General features: G+C 38.6%; 3 protein-coding genes and 1 pseudogene across 4 annotated transcripts; 3 read left to right on the plus strand and 1 right to left on the minus strand.

The window, feature by feature from the left end:
- Window positions 1-1,325, plus strand: part of LOC139970596 (uncharacterized) — a 53,469-nt pseudogene extending 52,144 nt beyond the window's left edge.
- Window positions 1,326-3,903: 2,578 nt separating this feature from the next.
- Window positions 3,904-9,900, plus strand: LOC139970614 (uncharacterized). 2 transcript variants are annotated; one of them, XR_011794179.1, is made up of 3 exons: window positions 3,904-4,230; window positions 6,105-7,760; window positions 8,106-9,900. XR_011794179.1 is itself a non-coding variant. In XM_071976457.1 (2 exons), exons 1-2 carry the CDS (start codon window positions 4,176-4,178, stop codon window positions 7,070-7,072), a joined length of 1,023 nt encoding a protein of 340 aa, XP_071832558.1. In that variant the 5' UTR covers window positions 3,904-4,175; the 3' UTR covers window positions 7,073-9,900. The 2 variants fall into 2 exon arrangements, 1 of the variants encoding a protein (XP_071832558.1); XM_071976457.1 differs by having other exon boundaries at window positions 6,105-9,900.
- Window positions 9,901-11,369: 1,469 nt separating this feature from the next.
- On the plus strand, window positions 11,370-18,230 carry LOC139970540 (uncharacterized). Its single transcript, XM_071976328.1, has 2 exons — window positions 11,370-11,694; window positions 12,562-18,230. Exons 1-2 carry the CDS (start codon window positions 11,674-11,676, stop codon window positions 14,971-14,973), a joined length of 2,433 nt encoding a protein of 810 aa, XP_071832429.1. The 5' UTR covers window positions 11,370-11,673; the 3' UTR covers window positions 14,974-18,230.
- Window positions 17,792-22,877, minus strand: LOC139970658 (transmembrane protein 9B-like). The gene is made up of 5 exons (XM_071976537.1): window positions 22,723-22,877; window positions 21,606-21,703; window positions 20,683-20,770; window positions 19,781-19,921; window positions 17,792-18,918 (listed from the first exon to the last, which is right to left on the minus strand). Exons 1-5 carry the CDS (start codon window positions 22,792-22,794, stop codon window positions 18,784-18,786), a joined length of 534 nt encoding a protein of 177 aa, XP_071832638.1. The 5' UTR covers window positions 22,795-22,877; the 3' UTR covers window positions 17,792-18,783.
- Window positions 22,878-23,341: the final 464 nt, after the last annotated feature.

Raw genomic sequence — 23,341 nt, forward strand, 5'->3', positions numbered from 1 at the left:
GCATTTACAAGAAACTATGAGGTCCAGTTTGCATATGTGTGTATGTGTATTCCTAGCTTGTAAACACGGTATCTGAAGAATAAAGTATGTGATCATGTCATACATTGTATATATGGTCATGGTCAGTAGGGTGATCCCTATTGTCTTTGGTAGGGCTATCATGCATATTAATGAGTGGGCGGGCTTAACAAAAACTCTGCAATGTCAATATCTCTTCGACCGTATGTCTGAGTTAGTTCATACTACGGGTTGGTGATTTAAATACATATTAAGCATATGATCTTTTCAGCAATATTTACCTCATTAATATTCATATGTGGATAGGAAATCTTCAAAAACAGCTTGTATAACCACGATATCTCAAACAAACACAGGTTGCATGAATTTCATACTTGGTATATATGCTGGTCATGGTCAGTAGATGATCCCTATTGTTTTGAATGAGTGGTCAAGGGCTTACCATAAAATTCTTAAAATGTCAATATCTCTGCAAATCAGACATGAGCTTTTTCCGTGAATTCGCGGAATATCCGTGCTTTCTTTATACCTCCGAGATTTACACCTCAATTTCCGTAAATTTCTAACAACAGCGTTGTATCAATTGATCCGTTGTTCACATGTTTTTCATTAGGTATGGATATCCAACCTGCAGGGGGACAAAAATTATTATCCTAACACACTGTAGCATACGTAAATTGGAGCCTATACCGCAATTTTTTGTGATTCCGTGAATATATTTTATTTTTAGTTTATACTTTTTATGGTGATTAAGTTACATATACATGTTATTTCGCAACATCAATTTTTAACTCACTTATATTCAAAATAGGTGTGGCTTTATGGGAAAACAGCTTGTAAAAGTTACATCTCAACAACCACAAGTTGAATCAATTTCATACTTAGGTAGTTGATGTGATGAGTTGATTGTTTTTGGTTGCCATGCGGTGAATATTAATGAAGGAGTAGGGCTTAACGTAGAAAAGTTCTTGCTGGTATGGTGTTGGTATACAAAACAAGCACATTTTCATGAAATTGCCAACTTTATGTCATTTATATTCATGAAATTGCAAGAAATGGTTTTAATATAAGACAAGAACCAAATGTTACATGAGTTTCATCCTTGATATATGAAGTTTGTCACACTACATTCATACAATCAACCATGTTGTTTTGTTGTGTGGATGTCATGAATATTAAACAGTGATCATAAAAATGTTTATCAGATATATCTGAACATGTATGTCTGATTTTTTGTATTCTTTGATAATAAAATGTAAGTATATAGATACATGCTTATGAGATCATAAAATATGCCCTGATCATTATCCATACATGTTTATCTGCATTTATACTATGTCACGAAATAGACTGTCAACATTTAGAGTTCTGAATCCTGGTAACCTTCCTTTACATGTTGCCGCATTAGTCTCCCACTTCAGTTTGGTGTGCACAAGTTCATTAACATGTATACTGTATTGCTTACCACAATGTGAACATGTATGGGCATCGGAACCACTAAACGTTTTCTGGTTTTATCATGTTTCACTATAGTGTTCATCGAAGAAACATCAATTGCAACAAATCTTGAAACCACTCAATATCTACCAACATATGCAAATGAATTGTAGATCGTCTCTCTAACTGGATGCTGTAGATCTTGTCTTAAGACAAACGATAATGATTTTTCAGCATAGACGTGAAAAAAAAAATATTCACGATTATTCTAGGTGGTTTCCTTTTTACATATCTGCAAAATGAAGTCTATGCGATGTTGGGAAGAGCTAAAAAAAACAAAAAACTTTTACTAACGAATTAAAGAAAAGGATTACGCAAAAGCGGTAGGATGGTCACGTGATCCACTGCGACCTGTGACATAGTTTTGATGATAAAAAAGTGAGCTCGGTGTAGACTCTACTTCAGCTACGTGCGCTGATTGTGTTAGTTCAGTTTCAACCTACTCCATGTTGACGAGACAAACAACCTAAACCACTAGCAGAATGCCAAGAAATTGTGTTGCAGGGGTATGAAACAGAAGGAATGCGGACTCTACAATAATTTTTTTTAATTTTTTTCCCCAATCTTAAAAGTAGTGAGAGATATTGGAAACTCTGGATACGATTTTTGAGGTGATCGAGGAAAGACTTCATCGCATTAGGAGTTTCTCACGACAAAGATGTTTGTTTGTTAAGCGCAGTGGGCCTATTTCAATGAGCGTGAATTTATCAACGAATTTTGAGGCCGACTTTGAAAAAAAACTATATACAACTATATATAACTATATATACAACTATATATGCAATAAAGTCAGCATTAACACTGTAACAAATATAGGTCTAAGCCGGAAATTGGCAATCATGGCTTGTGGCTTCGACAATGGGTAACCTGACGGGCACGTGCACTTCCCTAAAAAATAGTGCCCCCCCCCCCCCGATGCGATTGGTAGTGGTAAAGAAAATATTTAAACAAAAACTTTATCTGCCTCAATTAAAAAAATAAATATCGGACAGACGAAGCCTGAAAATTCTTGAACATAAAGTTACTTCAAGTTGCAAAATATTGCACCAGATTGCATCAGAGGACCCTTATTAATCAAACATGTCTAAGGACGGCATTCCCAAATAAACATTGCGTCCCCTCTTCAAGTGGTGTGCCCCCCCCCTAACAATGGAGATGTCTGGCGAGGCCAACCTCTCATCGATTTTCGAACGTAAACATAACATTGAAAGGGCATAGAGGAGATTTGAACTGCGTGAAACCATGGAGCTATTAACGAAATAGCTCCATGGCGAGACATTCAACGGTCTAACTTAAATAAAATCTAATTTTTCTTGTCGTTTTATTGAAGCCGACTGCCCAATGTAAATTACCGAAAATTTGGCAACAGAGTCTTATCGGGCCCCATTAAAATTTGCGTGTGGCAGGGTCACTAATGGGCCTAAGTAAAACATGTTTGAAAGGTTGATACTTGCATGCCGCATTATTTATATATCTCCCGATAAATTGTTCCAGGATGTGTTGGAACTGGGGGACATGCCAGACATGAAGAATATAATGTCTATGTGGAGAAAGAATCCACATACAAATTACAATTGGGGCATGGACGTCACTAAGGGCGAGTTTTGGGGGCCCGAGATGTCTTGATACCTCAATACCATTTAAATGTGTAATACGGATTGGAAATGTGTGTATGCTCGAGCGACAAACATCGGGTAAGTACGTAGAGCACACACTGTCATTTGGGTTTTCACATTGTGGAAGTTCCGTTTGTGGAACGCCATGAAGTTGGGCTAGAATGATTCCTCCTGAATCCCAGATCACGAGCATGCACCTGAATAAAAGCGATGGGCCCTAACTGTAGTGAAAACAAATTATTTAGCCCCTGACTGACCACTCGATTGAGCTGAAAATGCGGTTGTTTTTCAAGCTCAATGTGACCTATCCGTTTGATTTAATGACGACCGTTTTATAATTTTCCGGTGTGCTACTTGAAAAATTAAAAAAAAAAAAAAAAAAAAACGTGTTGCTTGGTAACATATGAACTAGCCTTTAGGTTAAATGAAAAGGAGAAAAAACAATTATGTCATTATCGTTCATCTTTAAAGGCACTGAAGACTCGCCCCAAACAGCGTGCCGCCATCTTTAAAAAGTTAACTTCGTTGCTTGCAAGTGAAAAGTTTCTCTTGTCGCTACAAAATGCAGACAGTAATGAAACGTGATACCTTGTTATCTTTAGCTGGACCTGAGATGTCCATCGCTGTATCGTTTGTACACTGTTGTGGGTATTGGCCGCAGGTATATGTACTGACTGTACACTAGTGTCTAATTACCGACGGTAGGAAGCTGTGTGTATATTTTCTGGGATCGATGGTGGTGTCTAACACTTCTGTTACACCTCATTCGAAACTAGGTCAGATTAGCGGCAATAGACGTTTCTTTTTGCGCGAGTCTTAATGCCCTTTAAGTATCCATGAGTGATGGCGTCCTTCCCGTCAGCGGTGTAGAGCCGTGCTGCATATAAACAGCGGTGAAGTTTGTGACAATCGAAAGGCTTAGCAAAAGTGATATCAAGCACGGCAACATGGAGGTTTTCAAGTAACACAAAGTGCTAAAGAGGGGTTCCTAATTCCATTTCATGAAATATTTTAACAACAGGGCGCCGACCAGAAGAAATCAAAATGTTTGGAACCACAGTCAAGATTGAACCAGAATCACCGTTGCGTCATCCCACTGGTAACGGTTCCACGAAACTAGGGAACAGCTTAGTGTATCAATGTTTATATGCTTGACTGCAATGCAAAACTGATATTAATTATGCAGTTAGGAAATTAGGCCTAAGCTTGACTGTCTACATTAGGCTAGGCCTTTATTGAAAAGTTATGCTCATTTGCCCAGCAGCCCGGTGGAATTGGAATTCCTTAAATTATTTGCCCAGAAGCTGAATGACGAGTATCTTAATAAGTATTACAGTCACTATTCACATCCAGCCGACAGGTGAACAAGGGTATTCATCTTGAATTCCATGGGTGGCGATCCGTACTTCCGAGTGGGGGGGATATGACCTTGTTGACTATCTAAGCGTAGCGCCACTATGGGTTGGCGCGAAGCGTACAAGAAAATTTGGGGATTTACAAACCCTCTAGATGGCCGGAAACGGCACTTCCCGAGGTTTCCAAGCGGCATATACCCAACTTTAAAATAGGGATATCATGTCCGAAATATCTCATGATCAGGATCCAAAATCCTTTTTTTTAAATTTCGGGTGTTATTTTGGGAAAATTGCCCCTGTCAATCTTGTTTCAGGCGCTACGTTAGAATGTTCGAGAGCTCTTTTATATTATTCGATGAAGAAAATGGCCTCATGCAGGCTATTATAGGCCTGCACATGCAATACACAATTACACATAGTTACATTCCTAGGTACCGATTGCTAGGGCATCCGGGTGAAACGTGTATTAAGCATTACCCTGGTAACATGAGATTCTCAGCTGTTCTAGGGAACATGTACGTGTGTAGGCCTACTATAGGGCCTATATGAATATTATGAGGGTGCATATATGTACTATATCAATACCGTGGGTGCAATAATACATTTTGTTGTTATAGGGCCAATGAAGCCTACAGTCAACTATTCTTGTTTTATAAAGACGCTTAATTTAAAAAGATCGCACTGCGTTTATGGTAGGTGAGAAATGAAGCTAAAAAAGAGCCGTACATTCACGATGATGCATAAATGTAGGCATGAAAATATTCTTATCCCTGGCATTTGGTGGGGGGGGGATATGGTGTATTACATCCCCTCCACCCATTTTCATGGGGGGGATATATCCACCCCCCCTCCCCCCCAGGATCGCCGCCCATGTTGAATTCATCTCAAAATCAAACTTAGAATGATATCCATACATGATAATTTGATCTAGAATTGATTAGTAGAGGATCCCTTGCTGTAGTGAAGGCAAAAGGACATTCTAGGTATCCAAAGGTCAAACTAACAGTAAGGCATAACATTGTTGTGAAATTGTAACTTCAAGAGTAATTAAGACATAGACAAAAACCTTACAATTTGCAAAGAAAATAGGTTTTGATGGTGCAGATAGGTCATTTGAGTTCACCAGAGGTCAAAGTGAAAGTTGGGGAACTTCATAATAAGTCTATACATTCACCCCACATTCCACTTTGTTATCTACTGTATGGAGATCTCTTGAGTTGAGAAATAAGTCAACTGATGTGGCCCTTCAACATTTTGGAGGTTCTGAAATTAAATGATAATATGGTAGGTCTGTGGTCCACCAGAGAGAATAGAATATTATGGTGCAAAGCTGGTGTTCAATTCACAAAATCTATCTCTCCTACAGTCTACTACTGTAACTGGTTGTTCTTTGTTATAATTTGCTACATTTTGTTCAGATCACCACAGTTTGCTATTTGGACCACCACGATGTAATCTTCCAGGTAATCCTGGGGATAATTGGGAAAAAGTCCTTAGCAATTTCCACTTTGTGTGTGTGCAGTGTTACATTAAATGATCTCATGTGAAATTATGGCAAGGAATCGCTAAGGCTGTCAGTCGCTGGTTTAACATTGTAAATCATTGGTTGTATTTTCAGGATCCAAGGAATTAGCAGCTGTACAAACAGACAATTCACTTTACCATGGACATCAGCAGGACATTAAAGAGGACGAAGGTGTTTGTGAGGAACCAATTGAGAGCTACTCATGTCATTTATCATTCAAAATTGATGATGAAGCAAATGATGGAGAACATGTAGATTTTTCTCATTTGGAAGAGAAACCAAACAATAATTGTAGCCATGGGAACGAAATATCATCTGAAACACATACAGGAGATGAGCTTTTCCATTGTAAGTATTGTGACAAAAAATTTGCTGAAATTGGAACTTTGGAAGAACACAAAAGGACACATAATGGGGAAAAACCTTACCATTGTAACTATTGCCACAAAAGTTTTGCTCGTTCCGGGACTCTCACTGTTCATGAAAGAACACATACAGGAGAGAAACCGTACCATTGTAGGTATTGTAACAAAATGTTTATTGCATCTGGCACTTTGAAGAAACATGAAAGAACACATACAGGAGAGAAACCTTTTGGTTGTAGCTATTGTGATAAAATCTTTGCTCAATCTTCTTATTTGAGTGATCATGAAAGGACACATACAGGAGAGAAACCTTACCACTGTAACTTTTGCCACAAAATGTTTGCTCAATCTGCAACTTTGAAGAATCATGAAAGAACACATACAGGAGAGAAACCTCATCATTGTAGCTATTGCAACAAAATGTTTGTTGAATCTGGTACTTTGAAGAAACATGAAAGAACACATACAGGAGAGAAACCTTATGAATGTAGTTATTGCAACAAAATGTTTGCTCGTTCTTATCATTTGAAGAACCATGAAAGGAGACATACTGGAGAGAAACCTTATCAATGTAACTTTTGCAGCAAAACCTTTGCTCAATGTGCAACTTTAAAGAAACATGAAAGAACACATACTGGAGAGAAACCTCACCATTGTAGCTATCGCAACAAAATGTTTGCTGGACATCTTAATTGAAGGATCATGAAAGAACATATACAGGAGAGACACCTCATCAATGTCAAGGGACACTCAGAGAAGAATGGTGAACAATTCTTAGTGGTTATCGATTGCTACTCTAAATGGTTAGATCTTTTTCACATGAATCAAACCACATCCGCTAGGACATTTGTACAAGTCAAGAAAACCTTTTTGCCTCATATGGATTACCAGAAATCCTTGCATCAGGGTAAAATACCCCAGTTGCCCCTTACCATCAGGCATCTAGTGATAATGCGGTGCATGCAGTACAAATCCTGAAGCATGCTTTGGAAAGCCGAACAGTAGAAAATTCAAAATTGTTTGGTGAACCTTCTGTTTGCTTATATAGAAACACCCCCATACTGTAACAGGGAAAATCCCTGTAGAGTTATTTCTCTAGAGACAGGTTAGGACTAAGTTGTCTCTAATTAATTGATTACTTGGCACAAGTCATGGAACAAAAACAAACCACAACAATCGGTGAATTTCAGTAGACTGATAATGTCTGATTCAGGTATTTTAGGAAAGGGTCAAAAGGAATTGGTCCCAGGTACTAGTATTCAAAAGTATTATGTAGTATGCATACAGTAGTTAGAGCAGATGGGCAAACCTGTCATGTTTTTGTAGAGAAATATCTCGGCATCCAAGGCAATGCACCTACCCACACTGTATCTGGACATCCAAGGCAATGCACCCACCCACACTGTATCTGGACATCCAAGGCAATGCACCCACCCACACTGTATCTGGACATCCAAGGGAATGCACAGCCAACCCACACTGTATCTCGGCATCCAAGGCAATGCACCTACCCACACTGTAGCTGGACATCCAAGGGAATGCACGGCCAACCCACACTGTATCTCGGCATCCAAGGCAATGCACCCACCCACACTGTATCTGGACATCCAAGGGAATGCACGGCCAACCCACACTGTATCTCGGCATCCAAGGCAATGCACCCACCCACACTGTATCTGGACATCCAAGGGAATGCACGGCCAACCCACATTGTATCTCGGCATCCAAGGGAATGCACGGCCAACCCACACTGTATCTCGGCATCCAAGGCAATGCACCCACCCACACTGTATCTGGACATCCAAAGCAATGCACCCACCCACACTGTATCTGGACATCCAAGGCAATGCACCCACCCACACTGTATCTGGACATCCAAGGCAATGCATGGCCAACCCACACTGTATCTGGACATCCAAGGGAATGCACCCACCCTCACTGTATCTGGACATCCAAGGGAATGCACGGCCAACCCACACTGTATCTCGGCATCCAAGGGAATGCACGGCCAACCCACACTGTATCTCTGCATCCAAGGCAATGCACGGCCAACCCACACCGGATTCGACACTGACTTATATTACTAGGGAAGAGGGACATAGGACAACATTATGTACAGTAGCTCTTCTGTTGTCATAACCATCTCCACTTCTGACTACAGAAATGGTGTCAATGTACCTGAAACCTGCAGTGCAAGGTACTCCAGTCCCGGGGCTGAGCATTGAATACAAGCAGCTGCTGAACCGTCACAACTTAACCTTGCAGATAATACAGAAGAAAGTATTTTGGATTTGTCTCGCTATACAAAAGCAAATGAATTATTTCCCCTCTTCCCCGCCCACACCCCCCTCCCCCGCCATAAAAAAGGGTGAGCTCTCAAAAAGTTACTGTTGGAAGAATACATCAAGAAAGAGGAGGATACATACATCACATACATCACACACATACTATACATAATATACATATGCATTATCCTCTCATACTATGCTTTAATTAGTCAAGTCTTAAACTGTACATATGCATTATCCTCTAATACTATGCTTTAATTGGTCAAATCTTAAATAGTGGGTGTGGCTACCATCCATCCAGGCACTGACTCCTCCTTCCTCTTGTGACCATGCCTATGGAAAATTGTGCCAAAAATATGTGTCCATGATGATAACAGATCTATGCCCTCAACAGCCTAATATGCATTTGACTCCATCTTCCACTGCCATTGATCTTTTTCCACCTTTTTTTTCTTCCTCCTATTCTTTCCTCCCTCATCCTCTCTGGGAACTCCTCTGCAAAGCTCAATTTAGTTTCTAATGGAAAGGCTGTTCAAGTTTTACCCCTTTCTCTGTGTTCTTAACCCCCTCCCCCACCCGAGTTTGATCGTTTGATATCGTTAGATTTGTACATGGGAGGAGGGGGGGGGGGTATCTTCTCATCTTCTATGTCGCGGTCATCCTTCTACATATTTTTGAAGTGTTTTCACTTTTCAGCATTAAGTATCCTCTTCCTATAAGTGTTTTGTTTGTATCTGCCTTGATAGTCAAAGTTGCTTACTTCATTTCGTGTCCTCTCCTTGTTTATTACTGAAATGTTTAAGCGCTATTGCAATTTAAGGGTCTTATGAAACAAGAATGAAAGAATCTTGAGGATGTACAGATATATTATATTTACAAGTTCAATGATTTTTACTCAAACTTTTAAGATCATCTTTATTGTTGATTCTTACATACAGCGTTCATAGTCTTAACTCTATTTTACTGCTTATATTAATGGACAGGCTCTGGACGTATTGGATAGAACTGGGTTATATACCGTATTATACACATGCATTTACGGTTATAAATGATATTTGGTTATATCGTGGCGGCTTGTACTTTTCATGTCAGTAATTGACTGTTATGTAAATGGATTTATTGGCTAGTACGACAATGAATCTTTGTATGAGATGAATGTTCACGGGTTTACTTTTATACACTTCTGCCCGTGTGTATATACGTATAGCAAGTAATAAAAAAAGTTAGGAACCCACAGTTATTTGTATGCAGTCTCTTATTATACGTGCCTACCTAAAACACTGCAATTACTGGGTCTCAAACCTAGCTTGTACCTCGCGATCAGTGTACCAATATTATTTGGCTTGGATCCTTGGCAGTGGAGGGGCGTCCATACAGTCAGGGGCGGATACCCCCCTCCCCCCCCCCCTGACGGACTCAAATAGACTGCTGGCGCCCTTTTCAGCTTTTTACTTATTCGCGGTTATTGACTTTTTTTATTGCGCTCTCATCTACCTTTTGACCTTTGTCACATTTGTTGCTGTAATTTGGCGATGACACCTATTTATTCTTCGTTTATATGCAAATTAGCAAGGCCCGGAAAGGGTCATTTCCGGCGATCTAGGGAGTATCTTTACTCTTAAAAATTTTGCACGCTCCGCACCAACCTGTGGTGGCGCTCCGCTCAGATATTGTCGAAAGCGCCCCTACAGACCGTTCTCGCCCCTCCTGACCAATACCCCTAGCTCCGCCACTGATCCTTGGCGTATAGTTCTATGGTTCACCGAAGCACACTCAAGCACACACATACAACTGATTACACACTAAATCGTACAAGTACATGAGTAATGTGGTCTCTGTAATTCCTTGTGGAAGTTCTAACAAGCTAAGTCTCCCTTTCGTTGATGACACGTTGACCATAGATGACACCTTCTATATCCGTATCATGACCATCAATATTTTTTCGCTACGAGAGCCTGAAGTTTTGTAATTTGTAAACAGGTCCTCTAATCTACTCAGTAATAAACAATTAAGGCCTGTAAAGTGGACTATATTTGCCCCAATTCAATATTTGCAACACTTGTGTTCTCTGACATGTAAGCCCATGATAACATCGAAAAAGATCCTTTATTGTTTTTTTGCCACAATTCCCTCTCTATATGGAGTATGCCGGCTTCCTTATATATGTGTTTGCATTACCGTGGCAACTGACATGAAAATGGTGGACCCATGATCGACAACATTGAGCCATATAATAGCGTTAAAATTCCGAGACAAAACTCACGATTTCGAATTTTTAGATATAAAACATCAAGTTAAACTCTAGATATGAAATGTCGAACTTTTTACTAGATCAAAGGAAGCTAGATCGAAATTTTGAATTTTGGAGATATTATTCACAACCAGAAAGTCAATGAGCTTAGCGATTTTCGTTTTACAGTAGATGAAAACCTTGTGTTATGGATATTGAGAGAAATGGGCTCTTCTAAGCCATGTTATGCTCATTTTTCTTTCTCATTGGGCCTGGTCCCTTTGCAAAATCAAGAAAAAAAAAAGGTTGTGATTAGTAAGTGTACACTGTCGAACACAGACATGTATGCGGTTTTTCTATTAAGGCTCAGTTGTCTAGACACGAGCAGTTAAAAACTGCAACCAAATTGTTTTCAAAAGCGAAACTTGTCTTAGAACGGTCATTAAAATTCCGTCGTTTGATTGTTTGATTGGCGTTCCACACTATGTGATGTTCATTTACTCTCCTTTCGTTGGTATCATCCTCCTGCACTAAAATGCTAGTAAACTTTGTCTATATAAGAGTCAAAGGATTAACAAATAAAAACCCTAATTTAACACTTTTGTTAACCTCTGCATAGTCGGGTAATGTTGCAGCCTTAGACCCTGCTACATTTGTTGCGTTAAATTTAATATCGACCTTAGTACAGAAGCAGAGGATGTGGCGCAATCAAGATCACACAACCAAGGCTGGTAGAGCCTAACCAACTTGCATCTCAGGGCGTTTCAGGAATTCTCAACATGGACTCTTTGCCTTGCGAGGTATGTATTTCACAGCGTATAAGATAACACCATTATACGTGTCATCACGGTCTGTAAGCGAAGTCTGTAATTCAACATGAAGGATACAAACAAAAAAGCTGTCACTATAGGCCTACAGTACAGGTGTAGGTCTAGCCTAATTTGATAACAGTACAGTGCCGTAGCATGGGACGTGTTCTGCGAAGTCAGAACGTCGTATTATGAGTGAGTGAGGATGAATGTGTTTGCCTATAGACGTAGTCGCATAACGCAGCAGGCTCGTCCCACATTCTTCAAGGGCCATCTTTCCCCATAAGGGTTCTTCAATTTATTTTTGATGTTATTCTTTGTCGTTCTCAAGTTGAATTACCCTGTACTTAAGAAGAGCAAAAAAAAACTTCATATCCCATATTTTAATAAATGAAGTAATGTTAGTATGAGACTTTTACACAAATTCAGTTGTTAGGTGCTTTGTCTTTTTCATATGATACTGAGAACAACACATTATATATCTTAGTTTCAGTTTAAATATTTATAAATTGAAAAATGTGACTTCTTGTCTGCAATATGAAGTTCCACTGCTGGACGGATATGGGGTATGAAACTTCCACAAGGCTGTGTGATGGACAAGCATTAACTCACATGCTGGCAATTCAAGTCATCCGAATGACACACCAATTGTCAACTACGACAATTTTTATTCACCAGACAGGTAAACAAATTCAAGGAATTGCCACTGCTATTCCTCCAGTTGCAGAACAAAATAATGTGACCATCTCCTTATTCCTCTCCCAAGTTATGTATTCATGTTTTTCTTTTAGTTGTATTGTAATTGTTTGCCCTCAAAATAGAGCTTTATGACATACTGGTACATTTCTGTTTCCACAGATTATCACTCAAATCCTACAATATCTGGATCCAGTGGAGGTACAGACAGCTTCAGAAGTTTGTTTTTTATGGTACCAGGCATCGATGCATCCCCGGCTTGTTAAAGAGGCCTTTATGGGGCGCAAGACAAGGTGCAATTTTGCCAAAGTGACTTTCAATCAGTTCAAAGAAGGAAGCAAATCTTTGGACTTAATGATAGAAGGGCATAACAGAGAAAAAGATCTAACATGGGACAACAGTAATGCATCATTGAATTTAGGCCCATCAGTCAAAGAACTTTATCTCAAAATAGATAGGTGGATTTCTCCTCATTTAACCGTCATTATTCTCCAGGATATTCTCAGACACTTTACTCACCTTGAAATGTTAACATTGAAGGATATGAATATGCATAAGGGATTACTTGTTGATGGAAGCCTCAGCATCTATTTACAATCTTTACAACAGATGAAATTATGTTCTGTCGGAAATATCCTCAACTTCCTTCAAGGGCCGACAGTGGACTTACTTCCCAACAAAGTCCATCTCTCTCTCGAAACTGAAGTGCTCCTGACCAGCATAGAACCCCTTGGATTAGGTAACTTTCCAAGAGTAGTGTCAACAGTGACGCTTGAAGATTTAAAGATTGTGTGTCAGAAATATCAGTCTATTTTCACTGAATTGATTATGGTGAATTCAGAGCTCACGCAAGACTATACAGAGATATTGTGCGGTGTTATCAATGCGCAGATGGAAACATTAAAGCTCACCAAGTGTAGCTTTATTGGTGATGAAGCTCTCGAGGTTTTATCAAACTCAACTTTGAGATTAAAGACGTTAGTAATCGATGGATGTAAGCCAAACGTCTACGATATGTCCCACGTCACAACTCGTGGCATTCACGTCATTGTGAATAAGATGAAAACTCTCGAGAATCTGTCATTTTCTCTCCGAGATAAAATTCGACTTGACACGGATATGTTTCGTACCGAGCTTCTAGAGCTCAGTGCTTTATCGTTAATGTCGTACGGAGAGCACCACGAATACTGCACTATCCACTTAAATGGCAAGAAGTTTAATGCTTCTCATCTGTGTAAACTTGATAGTCCTGATCTGTTAGCAAATTTAGCCAAGGGAAGCCCTTCGCTTCGAGAACTTTGTCTGGACTTAATCTGTGAGATATCAGATGACGATGTGCTTAATATTTGCAAGTCATTACCTCATCTCTCAGTTTTGAAGTTGAATAGTGTTTGTGATGTGACAGACCAAGCCTTGTTGGGAAGTGACTATTACAAGTCAGAGAAATCAGAAGAGGGAGATATCCGTCCATCTGTGGATTTACACATCCGTGAAGATGAGGACCAAACTGTCAGTAGTAGTGATAATAGTGATCATCGCAGTGAAGGCAAAGAAGGAGCAAATCAAGATAACGAATTGAGAGAATTAACAACATTTCAGTCTGGTTCACATGCTATCACAGAACCACATTCCATAAAAGGAGGTTTCTCTGAAGAAACTGGAATCACAAACTGCAAAGAAGAAGTGAGATTACAGGGGAATGACTTATGTGTATTACAAGAGGGGATGTCGCCAGTAAATGTTCCAACCCAAACTAGATGTGAAAATGATTTATCAGATGCAGCTACTGAACTACCGGAAGCTTTGGACCAAGTTCAAATGCAGAGTAGTGAAACTGAAAGCCCTCCAGGTGAATCACCGGCAAAGAGAAGCCTACCTGTTTATTCCGAAGAAAACTGGGCACATTCGGAATATAATGAGATTGAATCAAATGGCATTATTAATTTCACTGATGAGTCTGACAGTGGGCCAGCTGTATCTCAGGACTTAAAGTTTGATCATTGCCTGAAGCACTCGAACTGTAATGGATCATCTAGAACCACTCGGAAGTTAGCAGACCGTAAAGCCTTAGCCAAAGGAAGCTCTTTGGTGAATTGTATTAGCGAAAGTGGAGCAGACTGTCCTAATAATGTTGCAGGCCACAGAGGTCTACGAGAACTGCAAGATTTACAGACGTTGAACCTTGTAGGATGTTGTGAATTAACAGATAGGGGATTTGCTCTCGGAGTGAAATTCCATAAACTCACCCACTTGAAACTGACTCACTGCGATCACTTAACTGATTCAGGGGTAGCAGCATTAGTTATGAATAACCCTGCTGTAGAAACATTTGTCCTGCAGTTCTGCAAAGGGCTGTCAGATGACAGTGTGAGAATCGCATTGGAGGGCTTTAAAACATTAGAGAGACTGAAATTTGATAACTGCTCAAAGCTGACGTCACTTTGTCTGATGTATGTGAGTTTGTCAACTACCTTAAAAGATGTCTGGTTTGGTAGCTGTAATATTCCTGTCGCAGACATTGCGAACTTGAGAGAAACCTTAACCACTGTGAAGTATCACGACTTTGATTGGTAACTCGTCACAATGATAAATAAATGAAAGCTAGCTGTCGCAAACTCGTCACGTTGAGAATCTTGGTATGGTTGGCAAATTGATATATACAATAATAATAATAGTAATAATAATAATAAATGAGTTCTTAATATAGCGCCACATACCAAAAGGCCTCTAGGCGCTTTAACAAAACCTAAAACAATTAATAAAAAAAAAAAAGACAGAGAAATCAAATGAATAAAAAGTCTAGAAAACAGATAAACGAAAATTAAACAGTATGTAAAATACGAACACAAAAATCTAAAAATGAATGTCTATGAATATCGTACAGGGTTAACATCTGTTGCCCTGCTCATCATCCTCCCCCCGTTTCCTTCAAACTGGACATAAAAAATTCATAAATATATTGCCTCCATCTAATTATCTCTAAAGAATTATATAGCTTTTGTAATTTACACAGAGTAATTTTTAGACATTCGGTGCTTATATACATAACAGCAGTTGGAACTGCGATGTATACAGTCAAAATCAAAAGTGCTTTATACTTTTTTTTTGTCTTTTAAAGCCAAAAATTGGATTTTGTCATGCTTCTCAAAGTATGGTTTACTTGACCTGTGCAATTGGATAATAAAGTTGTAGGACATCTGTATGAGTGCAAGGACATTATATACTTAGTATTCACAGTTTTTTCTCTACACGTTTCTGTCTTTGTCCCTCTCCAGTTTATTCCCTATACCCTGTGCCTTTAATCCTCTCTTTGTCCCTCCACTGTTTATCTCCTACCTCTCCTCTTCCCCTGTTGCTTTCTTCTCTCCATCCCTTGTCTACTAATCCCCTTACATCTATCTCATTGTGTTCACCGTGCTCATTAACCTGTCTGTATTCTGTGCGTGTTTTTGTCCCTTCTCTTCCTGTTACTTGTCATATAGCCTCTGAAGTTCTAAGATCCTGCTAGGATCGAAACGTGAGCCCAACTTACTTTTACGCATTCTATTACACAGGCTCTCTAGTGGATAAGCAGTTTGCTAAGAGTTTTATTTTATTTTTATTCACATTTTTGTGTAAAGTATTAGTTTCGAAGGTTCTGAATTGTGTCTCCTACATAAAATACTCTGGCTGCCATGTACAATGCATTTTGGCATTTTGTACAGCAATTTGACCATTTTGCGTAGCATTTGACGATGCGATACTGAATCACACATCCCCGTTAGTGCCTTTTAGTGTGAATAAGTAAGTCTGTAGGCTATTCTAATGGGTATCAAGTGCCTTTTTGTAATACAAGAAGTTAGGTTGTTGTTAGACAATATTGATGAAGTGCCTTCATACAGAAAGTTACTGACTGAATTGGTAAGGTAAAGGAGTAACCAAGAAGTTGGTAAATTGATCACTTCAGTCGTACATTGGTTTAACCATAATTTATCTGAAGAAGGGTGGACAGAGTGTAATAGAACGGTAGCTAAATGACAGTTCAGAAACATTTTTTGCACTTTCGCAGGAAAACATTTTGAACAGTCCTGTATGATACAACACACAAGGCAAATTCACAGTAGACTCTCATTAAGCTTACATCAAGCTCAATTCCGGTCTTGTAATCAGTATGTAACTTTCACATAATTTGATTGAATTTAACTGTTTGCACTTCGATTGAATGTAAATTCTGGGAAGAGAATAAATCAACTTAGAAATCGTATTGGAAAGTTTTTAATCATTTCTCTTGGCAGGCTTCCTCGACCTCCCTTCCGGGTTTGATACCCTCCTGTGGCTTCTAACTTTGCAGTTAATGTCATCTTAAAAATAAGCTTACTACTGGAGTGGATCTGAGTTCATCTGTCTTAATTAATCTTATATGAATATTACTCTGTTCAGTGGCAGGGGGTTGTGTGCAAATAAGGGGGGGGGGGACAACCATGGCTTACCACACTGCCATAGTCATTCATTTTTTTCATTCTGCCAGGGAAGAAAAATATCACTGCCCCGTACCCCTCTTTGAGCTCACAGAAAGTATTGATTAGCAAATATATATATAAACCTAATTTACACTGTAAATATACCTGACATACAACATTTGACTTCTAAAATTTGATATGCATGAGAGTTGCCTACAATGATCCCGGGACCACACCCCCTCCTTTATAAAATCCTTGATTCCACCTCCGGACCTTGCATAAAGGTTCAGACCCCTTACTGAATCAGTTGGGGAGAATTTGCAATTTTAGTCTCACATTTGAAATCCAGTGCACACCACAGACCTCCCACCATAAGGATTTAAGACTTCACTTAAATCAGTGAAAAAAAACATTTGGATTTATTACAATCACAATTTTGCCTTTAAAAGCTTATAGTCTTTAATATATGCCTCAGAACGCACCATTTGATGTCAAATTTTATTTGGGGAGAGGGTGGGGGAACCCCCACACCCTCCCCCTGATATGAGATTTGGCTTCAATGACCTCAGGGGAATGTCTCCTTTATTTGCCTCTGGCCACTGCATTAAAGGTTCAAGCCCCTACCTAAATCAGTTGGAGGAAGTATTTTAATTTACCCCCACCACACCTTAAAATCTCCTCTACCCCCCCCCCCCCCAACCGCCCACCTTTGAAAACCTCTGTACACCACTCAATATCTCCTTTATTTGCATCTGGCCACTGCATTAAAGGTTCAAGCCCCTACCTAAATCAGTTGGGGGAAGTATTTTAATTTACCCCCACCACACCTTAAAATCTCCTCTACCCCCCCCACCCCATCCAAACCCCCCACCTTTGAAAACCTCTGTACACCATTCAATTTGTTTAGTTTCATACTATTGCAAACACCAACAGAAATAGAAATACACAACAAATTTAAAGTAAATTATTTTATTCATGCAGTAGACATAAACATATAAAAAGTCATTTCAATGGCTGAAGCTATTGTACTTCTTCAACTAGTTTCAAGAGGATCAATACACAGAGAAAATAAACAAAAAATCGGAAGGTCCAAAAATATATTGCACAAGGACTCTCAGCATGTAACAATTTACTTGTGAATTAACACAGTGTTACACAAATGTTCTGTATTTTTTAAACTGTTATATGAAAACCCCCACCCTGTTAGCATGTGACAAAGTGCTAAAATTCAGTTCAAAGTGTCTTTGAATTTCTCAAACAATGTGCTGTCAAAAATATAGCCTATACTACATGCTAAAGCATTTGATGAGCCATAATGACATCATAGACCGTCTAATACGCCCTAACCGCCTGAGCTAATGAAGTTTTTTTTTTTTTTTTAGTAATAAAACCTCACCTTTCAAACTGATATATATAAAAAGGTGAAAATAAGAACTTGAAATGAGATTTTCGACTATACAATGTGGAACATTTTTTCCCCTTTCTCTGAGTATCAGCGTCTGTCAATGTAGTGTCCATTTTAACTCCACCGAAAGAAATTGTTGGTGATTGGCTCTATAAATCTCTCCTAAATCATAATCATTGAAAGACATTTGTTCCCTCTATCAAACCAGTTTGAGAATCTTGAGAGTTGGTGTTAAAAATCACAGGATGAGGACCAGTCAGTATTGATTTCTTAAGTTTACAAATACTTATACAGGGCTCTCCAACACCATAATTTACACCGTGTCAAAGGCTCAGAACTTTGCTCACAAAATTGTTATCAGCCAAAATTTTTACTTCCAACCAAAGTTACTGAGAATATCCCTCTTTCTTCTTGCTTCTGATAAAAAACAGGCACCTTGTAGGAGGTTGTATTTGATGTAATTGTACTGAAAATCTCTTCCCAGGAAATTCATCCAACTGTTGATTAGTTGGTCATTAGCGTCCATCCAGACATCTTTTGTCAGCTCAAAATGGTTTGATTGTCAAAAATATCTTCCCTTTGCTTCTGTACTTTGGTCTTCCATCTTCTTTGAGCAGAGCTTAAACGGTCAAACCATGAAGAGCGCCCTCCGGCGGAACTTGGACTACTCATATCCTGCCAGAATCAAAATAGAGGGCGCAATTATAGTATCAGATGATGCAAACATTGAACAGCAGATTCTGAAACTTGCAACCAAATTGAAAGGAAAACTATGTAATGTATTGTAAGGTATTTTATTTTAATGTAATGTATTTTATTGTAATGCAATGTGTTGTAATATATTGTACTTTAATGTTATGTATTGTAATGTATTGCAATGTATTGTGTTGTAACATAATGTATTTGTAGTGTAATGTATTTTAATGTATTGTAATGTATTTTAATGTATTGTAATGTAGTGTAATGAATTGTATTTTAATGTAATATGTTGTTACATAATGTAATGTATTTTAATGTATTGTAATTAGTGTGTTGTAATATAATGTATTTTAATGTATTGTAATGTATTTTAATGTATTGTAATATAATGTATTGTAATGTATGTTCATGTAATGTATTTTAATGTATTGTAATGTAATGTAGTGCAATGTAATGTGTTGTAATATAATGTATTGTAATGTACAGTAGTGTAATGTAATGTCATGTCATGTGTGTTTACTTTGCAATCACCTTTACATGATCAATCATACTACTGTATAACAATCAAGAGGTTCATTTTGCAATCAAATTGCTATGTTCCCCTCAAATTTGATTTCTATAAGGCCACTGTATCACGATTAAGTTTGTGATCAATTTAATTATCAGCAATGGTACCATATTTATATGGTTCAACTATTAAAATAAGCAATCGTGCAATAATCCATATAAATTTTAATATTGCCACTAAAAAATTTGCAATCTGATTGTGTGTGTGGAATTTAATGAGAATCATATCTATATGGCTCAGAGCTTTAAAGACAATGAGGAAAATTCTTACCTGGTCAATCCGTGTGGCTTGATTCTCCTCCCGAACCGATATTGGTTGATTGGTCGATAGCGCTGACCGATCCCAAATCAACAAAGCCACAAAGTAGATGAACATAAGGGCAATGACTGTAATTACAAACAGGACTGCAACCTATGGAAAAGAAAGAAAATCATAAATGAAGGTTTCTACATTCATAAAAACCTGTCGGCATTTGTGAACGACACTTGCCCAGCCTTCAATGGTATGGAAGAGCGATCGGTGTTTTACACATATATGTATACACATATGTATGTATACACATAAAAGTATACATAAATGTATACATACATGTATACAATGTGTACTGAGGGAGCAATGCACTATTTCAGTGATCTAATATGAAGAAATGCACCATAGCCCTAATGCTCTGTAGCCTGGACCATATCCTTCTAATTAGGCGAGGAACAGGAACGCATTGTTTTAAAGTCTGAACAGTATAAAACTAGTTTATCATCACATGACTGATCAATATTCTCTGTTAAAGGGTGTGAAGACTCGCGCAAAAAGAAACCTCTCATGCCGGTAATTTGACCTAGTTTCGAATGAGGTGTAACAGAAGTGTTAGACACCACCATCGATCCCAGAAAATACACACACAGCTTGCCACCGTCGGTAATTAGACACTAGTGTACAGTCAGTCCTTACAGCTGCGGTCAATACCCACAGCACAGTATACAAACGATACAGCGATGTACATCTCAGGTCCAGCTAAAGATAACAAGGTATTACGTTTCATTACTGTCTGCATTTTGTAGCGACACAAACAAAACGTCACTTGCAAGCAACAGAAAGTTAACTTTTTCAGATGGCCGCACGCGGTTTGGGGCTAGTCTTCAATGCCTTTAACACAGATCATCCCAGTGAATGTTTACCTTCATTGTCCAGGTGTTTCTACTCTGGAATTTGCATTCACATTTCAAACATTCTGTTTCATTCTTCAAAGTCACAATGCCACAATCGCTGGAGAAGATAAAGCATTACGTAATTAGTAATCATAAAGTATGTAAAGATATGTAGAAAGTAAGGAGGAGCATTGTCAAGGAAGAAAACATGAAACTAATAAAATATTTTCATATATCATTTAATCCCACCCCACTCCCATCCCCATATATATATATATTTCAAAAGGATGACTTTTTGCCAGAAATATTAATATTGATAGAGTTTGTCAAAAACGAAATAAAACATTTCAGTGTTGGTAATTGTTTCTAACAGCTACTACAGTCTTCCATATGTCCATCTGTAATTAATATGCATGGAATGCTTTGTTAAGACTGATGATGACTTCAGCTCAGCCTGTATTTTGTAGAGCCAAGTTAATCCAGACTGCAAAACTGCATTGAAGTTTCCATTACTTCATCGCAATACACTTCTGCTTATTCACCAGAAACAGCAATTTATAATATAAATATCCTGATTTCTACCATGAGATACGGTATCATGAACTCAACATGTCACAAGTTCACAACTACATACTAAATATGAGATTAGTCCAAGCTTTCCTTCAAGAGATATCCTGTTTACATTTTTTTCAGAATTTGACCTCTGGTTACCCCAAATGACATTTGACCTCCCAGAAAACATAAGGGTTCTTCTACTCAATGTGGTATTCCTACACACCAAATATGAAATTGGTCCAATTTTCCTTCTTGAGATATCGTGTGTACAAGCATTGCGTCAGAAATTTCAGCAGTCTTTCTTGAATCTTGAACTTAATGATGATTACTTGTGACTTTCTTTTTGGAGTGTGATGCTAGCTATATATAGCAGATGTCACAACACTAAACATACTAACCAGTCTTCTGCGGGAAGGTTCTTCACTGTAATGTTTGGTTTACCATTAGATACGCTGGACGGACAGACACACTTGCATCTGACATCTTCAAACTGAGCCTGCACGAACATGAAATAAACAGTATATTAATGTTTTATAAATGCTACAAAATTACAATAAAAGCTAGTCCCATCCTATGATCCTACCTAACCGACGCAATTTCTAATGTCGTGACCTCGTCATTAACAACCCATACTGTAGTTGTACAACTCACCCCTACACACTGAATAAATGGATGGACACACACCGAAGAATCGTTTTCTGTTTAAGGCAGGTAAACCCTTGCTAGTCCACAGTACTGTAGGTCTCATGCACAAATGGTTGTCTGGGATTGGATACCTTTGTTGTCAATAGGCAGGTAAATTGAGAATTGCCAGACACTGCTGATTGCTAAGTCTGTAGTCAGGAAAATGCTACACATTGAGTTTCCCAGACTGAAACTGACACTAACAACAAGCTGGCTGATTCTTGATCAGTCGTACTTGAAAGCACATGCACACTGCCTGACTGTCCCAGATTTTGAAAATTATGACAGCCACGTTCAGTTAGGCAGTATACAGACAGTCAGCTTAAGAGTAAGAACCAGACTACCACTAACCAAACCAGACTGACCAGATCAGAAATTTTGCATTAACCTACAGGGAGACAAGGTTTTTTAATAGATTTGCAACCAATTTTCGGTAATTAACAGTATCCTGCACTGATAGTGGGGAACTTGCACATATAAATTTCATAGAAGTATGCTTTGAATGTTGGAAATTTGCTTGCCTTGAATAACATTGTAACAAGAAGAAGTTAGCAAGTATTCTACAGAAGTCTATCGTATTGGCCTAACGAACAATTATCATGATTTAGTCTGGGCGTAATAAATTTATGTAGCGGCGTACAGTAGGCCCAGTCCTACAACTGAAGGCAACATACACACTATATGACAACACCAGTTTCGCGATGTAGGCAAACACCTTTACTAGCCTAGGAATAACTTTACACTGGCCTAGCATACTCAAACATCAGCTGTTACTCAATTTGGTACAATTACTGAATTGAGGCGATTTATCATGACTTAGAGCGTACTTACTTTTGAGAAACACAGAGAGAAAAGAAAAACTACGGAAAAGAGAGTTAGTTTTGTTTTATTACGACAAGCCATTACGCCAAACCTTCATTGAGCAGCCTAACCTTCATGGAGCAGCTTTTGATTGCATACTACCTACCAGCCTGAAGTTAGTCGAGGATTCATCCACAGTTTCTTTCCAGTCTGAAAATAGGACTTTTGGCACGATCCAGGCCATTTTAACACGGGGAAAGGATTTAACACAACTTGAAGTCGGATGTCAGAATATCTTTGTAAAACCACCTATTTCACAATAACAGTGTCATGGAGATGAGGTAGGGTTTTTATTGCCACCAAAATCTTACATAATCTTCAAAAAGACACTTAATTATCATCCAGGTGTGTGATCCTTGATAGTAAACAAGGAGGCAGTGATGGTAGGGAGGTATAGCTTGGTTCTGAGACTATACCAATAAAGCCTATAAAGAATAAACAGAAAGTGTATTGAAAATTAATAGACCGACAGTCGCTTCAATTTGGCTCTATTTCCTGCAACTTGGTAACTTGTAACATGGCGGACACATGACACTCGGTATACCTCCAACTTAGTGTTGAGTCGGTACAGAATGCCCAAATAAGGGTT

The sequence above is a fragment of the Apostichopus japonicus genome, chromosome 1 (assembly GCF_037975245.1).
Source record: "Apostichopus japonicus isolate 1M-3 chromosome 1, ASM3797524v1, whole genome shotgun sequence".
In the NCBI taxonomy this organism is placed as follows: Eukaryota; Metazoa; Echinodermata; class Holothuroidea; order Aspidochirotida; family Stichopodidae; genus Apostichopus; species Apostichopus japonicus.

Coding starts and splice junctions, on each gene's coding strand:
- LOC139970614 (XM_071976457.1), top strand. CDS start 4,176: ATGTTTGGAACCACAGTCAAGATTGAACCAGAATCACCGTTGCGTCAT. Junction 4,231..6,104: donor ACCGTTGCGTCATCCCACTG/GTAACGGTTCCA, acceptor TTGTATTTTCAG/GATCCAAGGAATTAGCAGCT.
- LOC139970540 (XM_071976328.1), top strand. CDS start 11,674: ATGGACTCTTTGCCTTGCGAG. Junction 11,695..12,561: donor TGGACTCTTTGCCTTGCGAG/GTATGTATTTCA, acceptor CTGTTTCCACAG/ATTATCACTCAAATCCTACA.
- LOC139970658 (XM_071976537.1), bottom strand. CDS start 22,794: ATGGCTTGTCGTAATAAAACAAAACTAACTCTCTTTTCCGTAGTTTTT. Junction 20,771..21,605: donor AACCTTCCCGCAGAAGACTG/GTTAGTATGTTT, acceptor TATCTTCTCCAG/CGATTGTGGCATTGTGACTT. Junction 19,922..20,682: donor GAAACACCTGGACAATGAAG/GTAAACATTCAC, acceptor TCTTTTCCATAG/GTTGCAGTCCTGTTTGTAAT.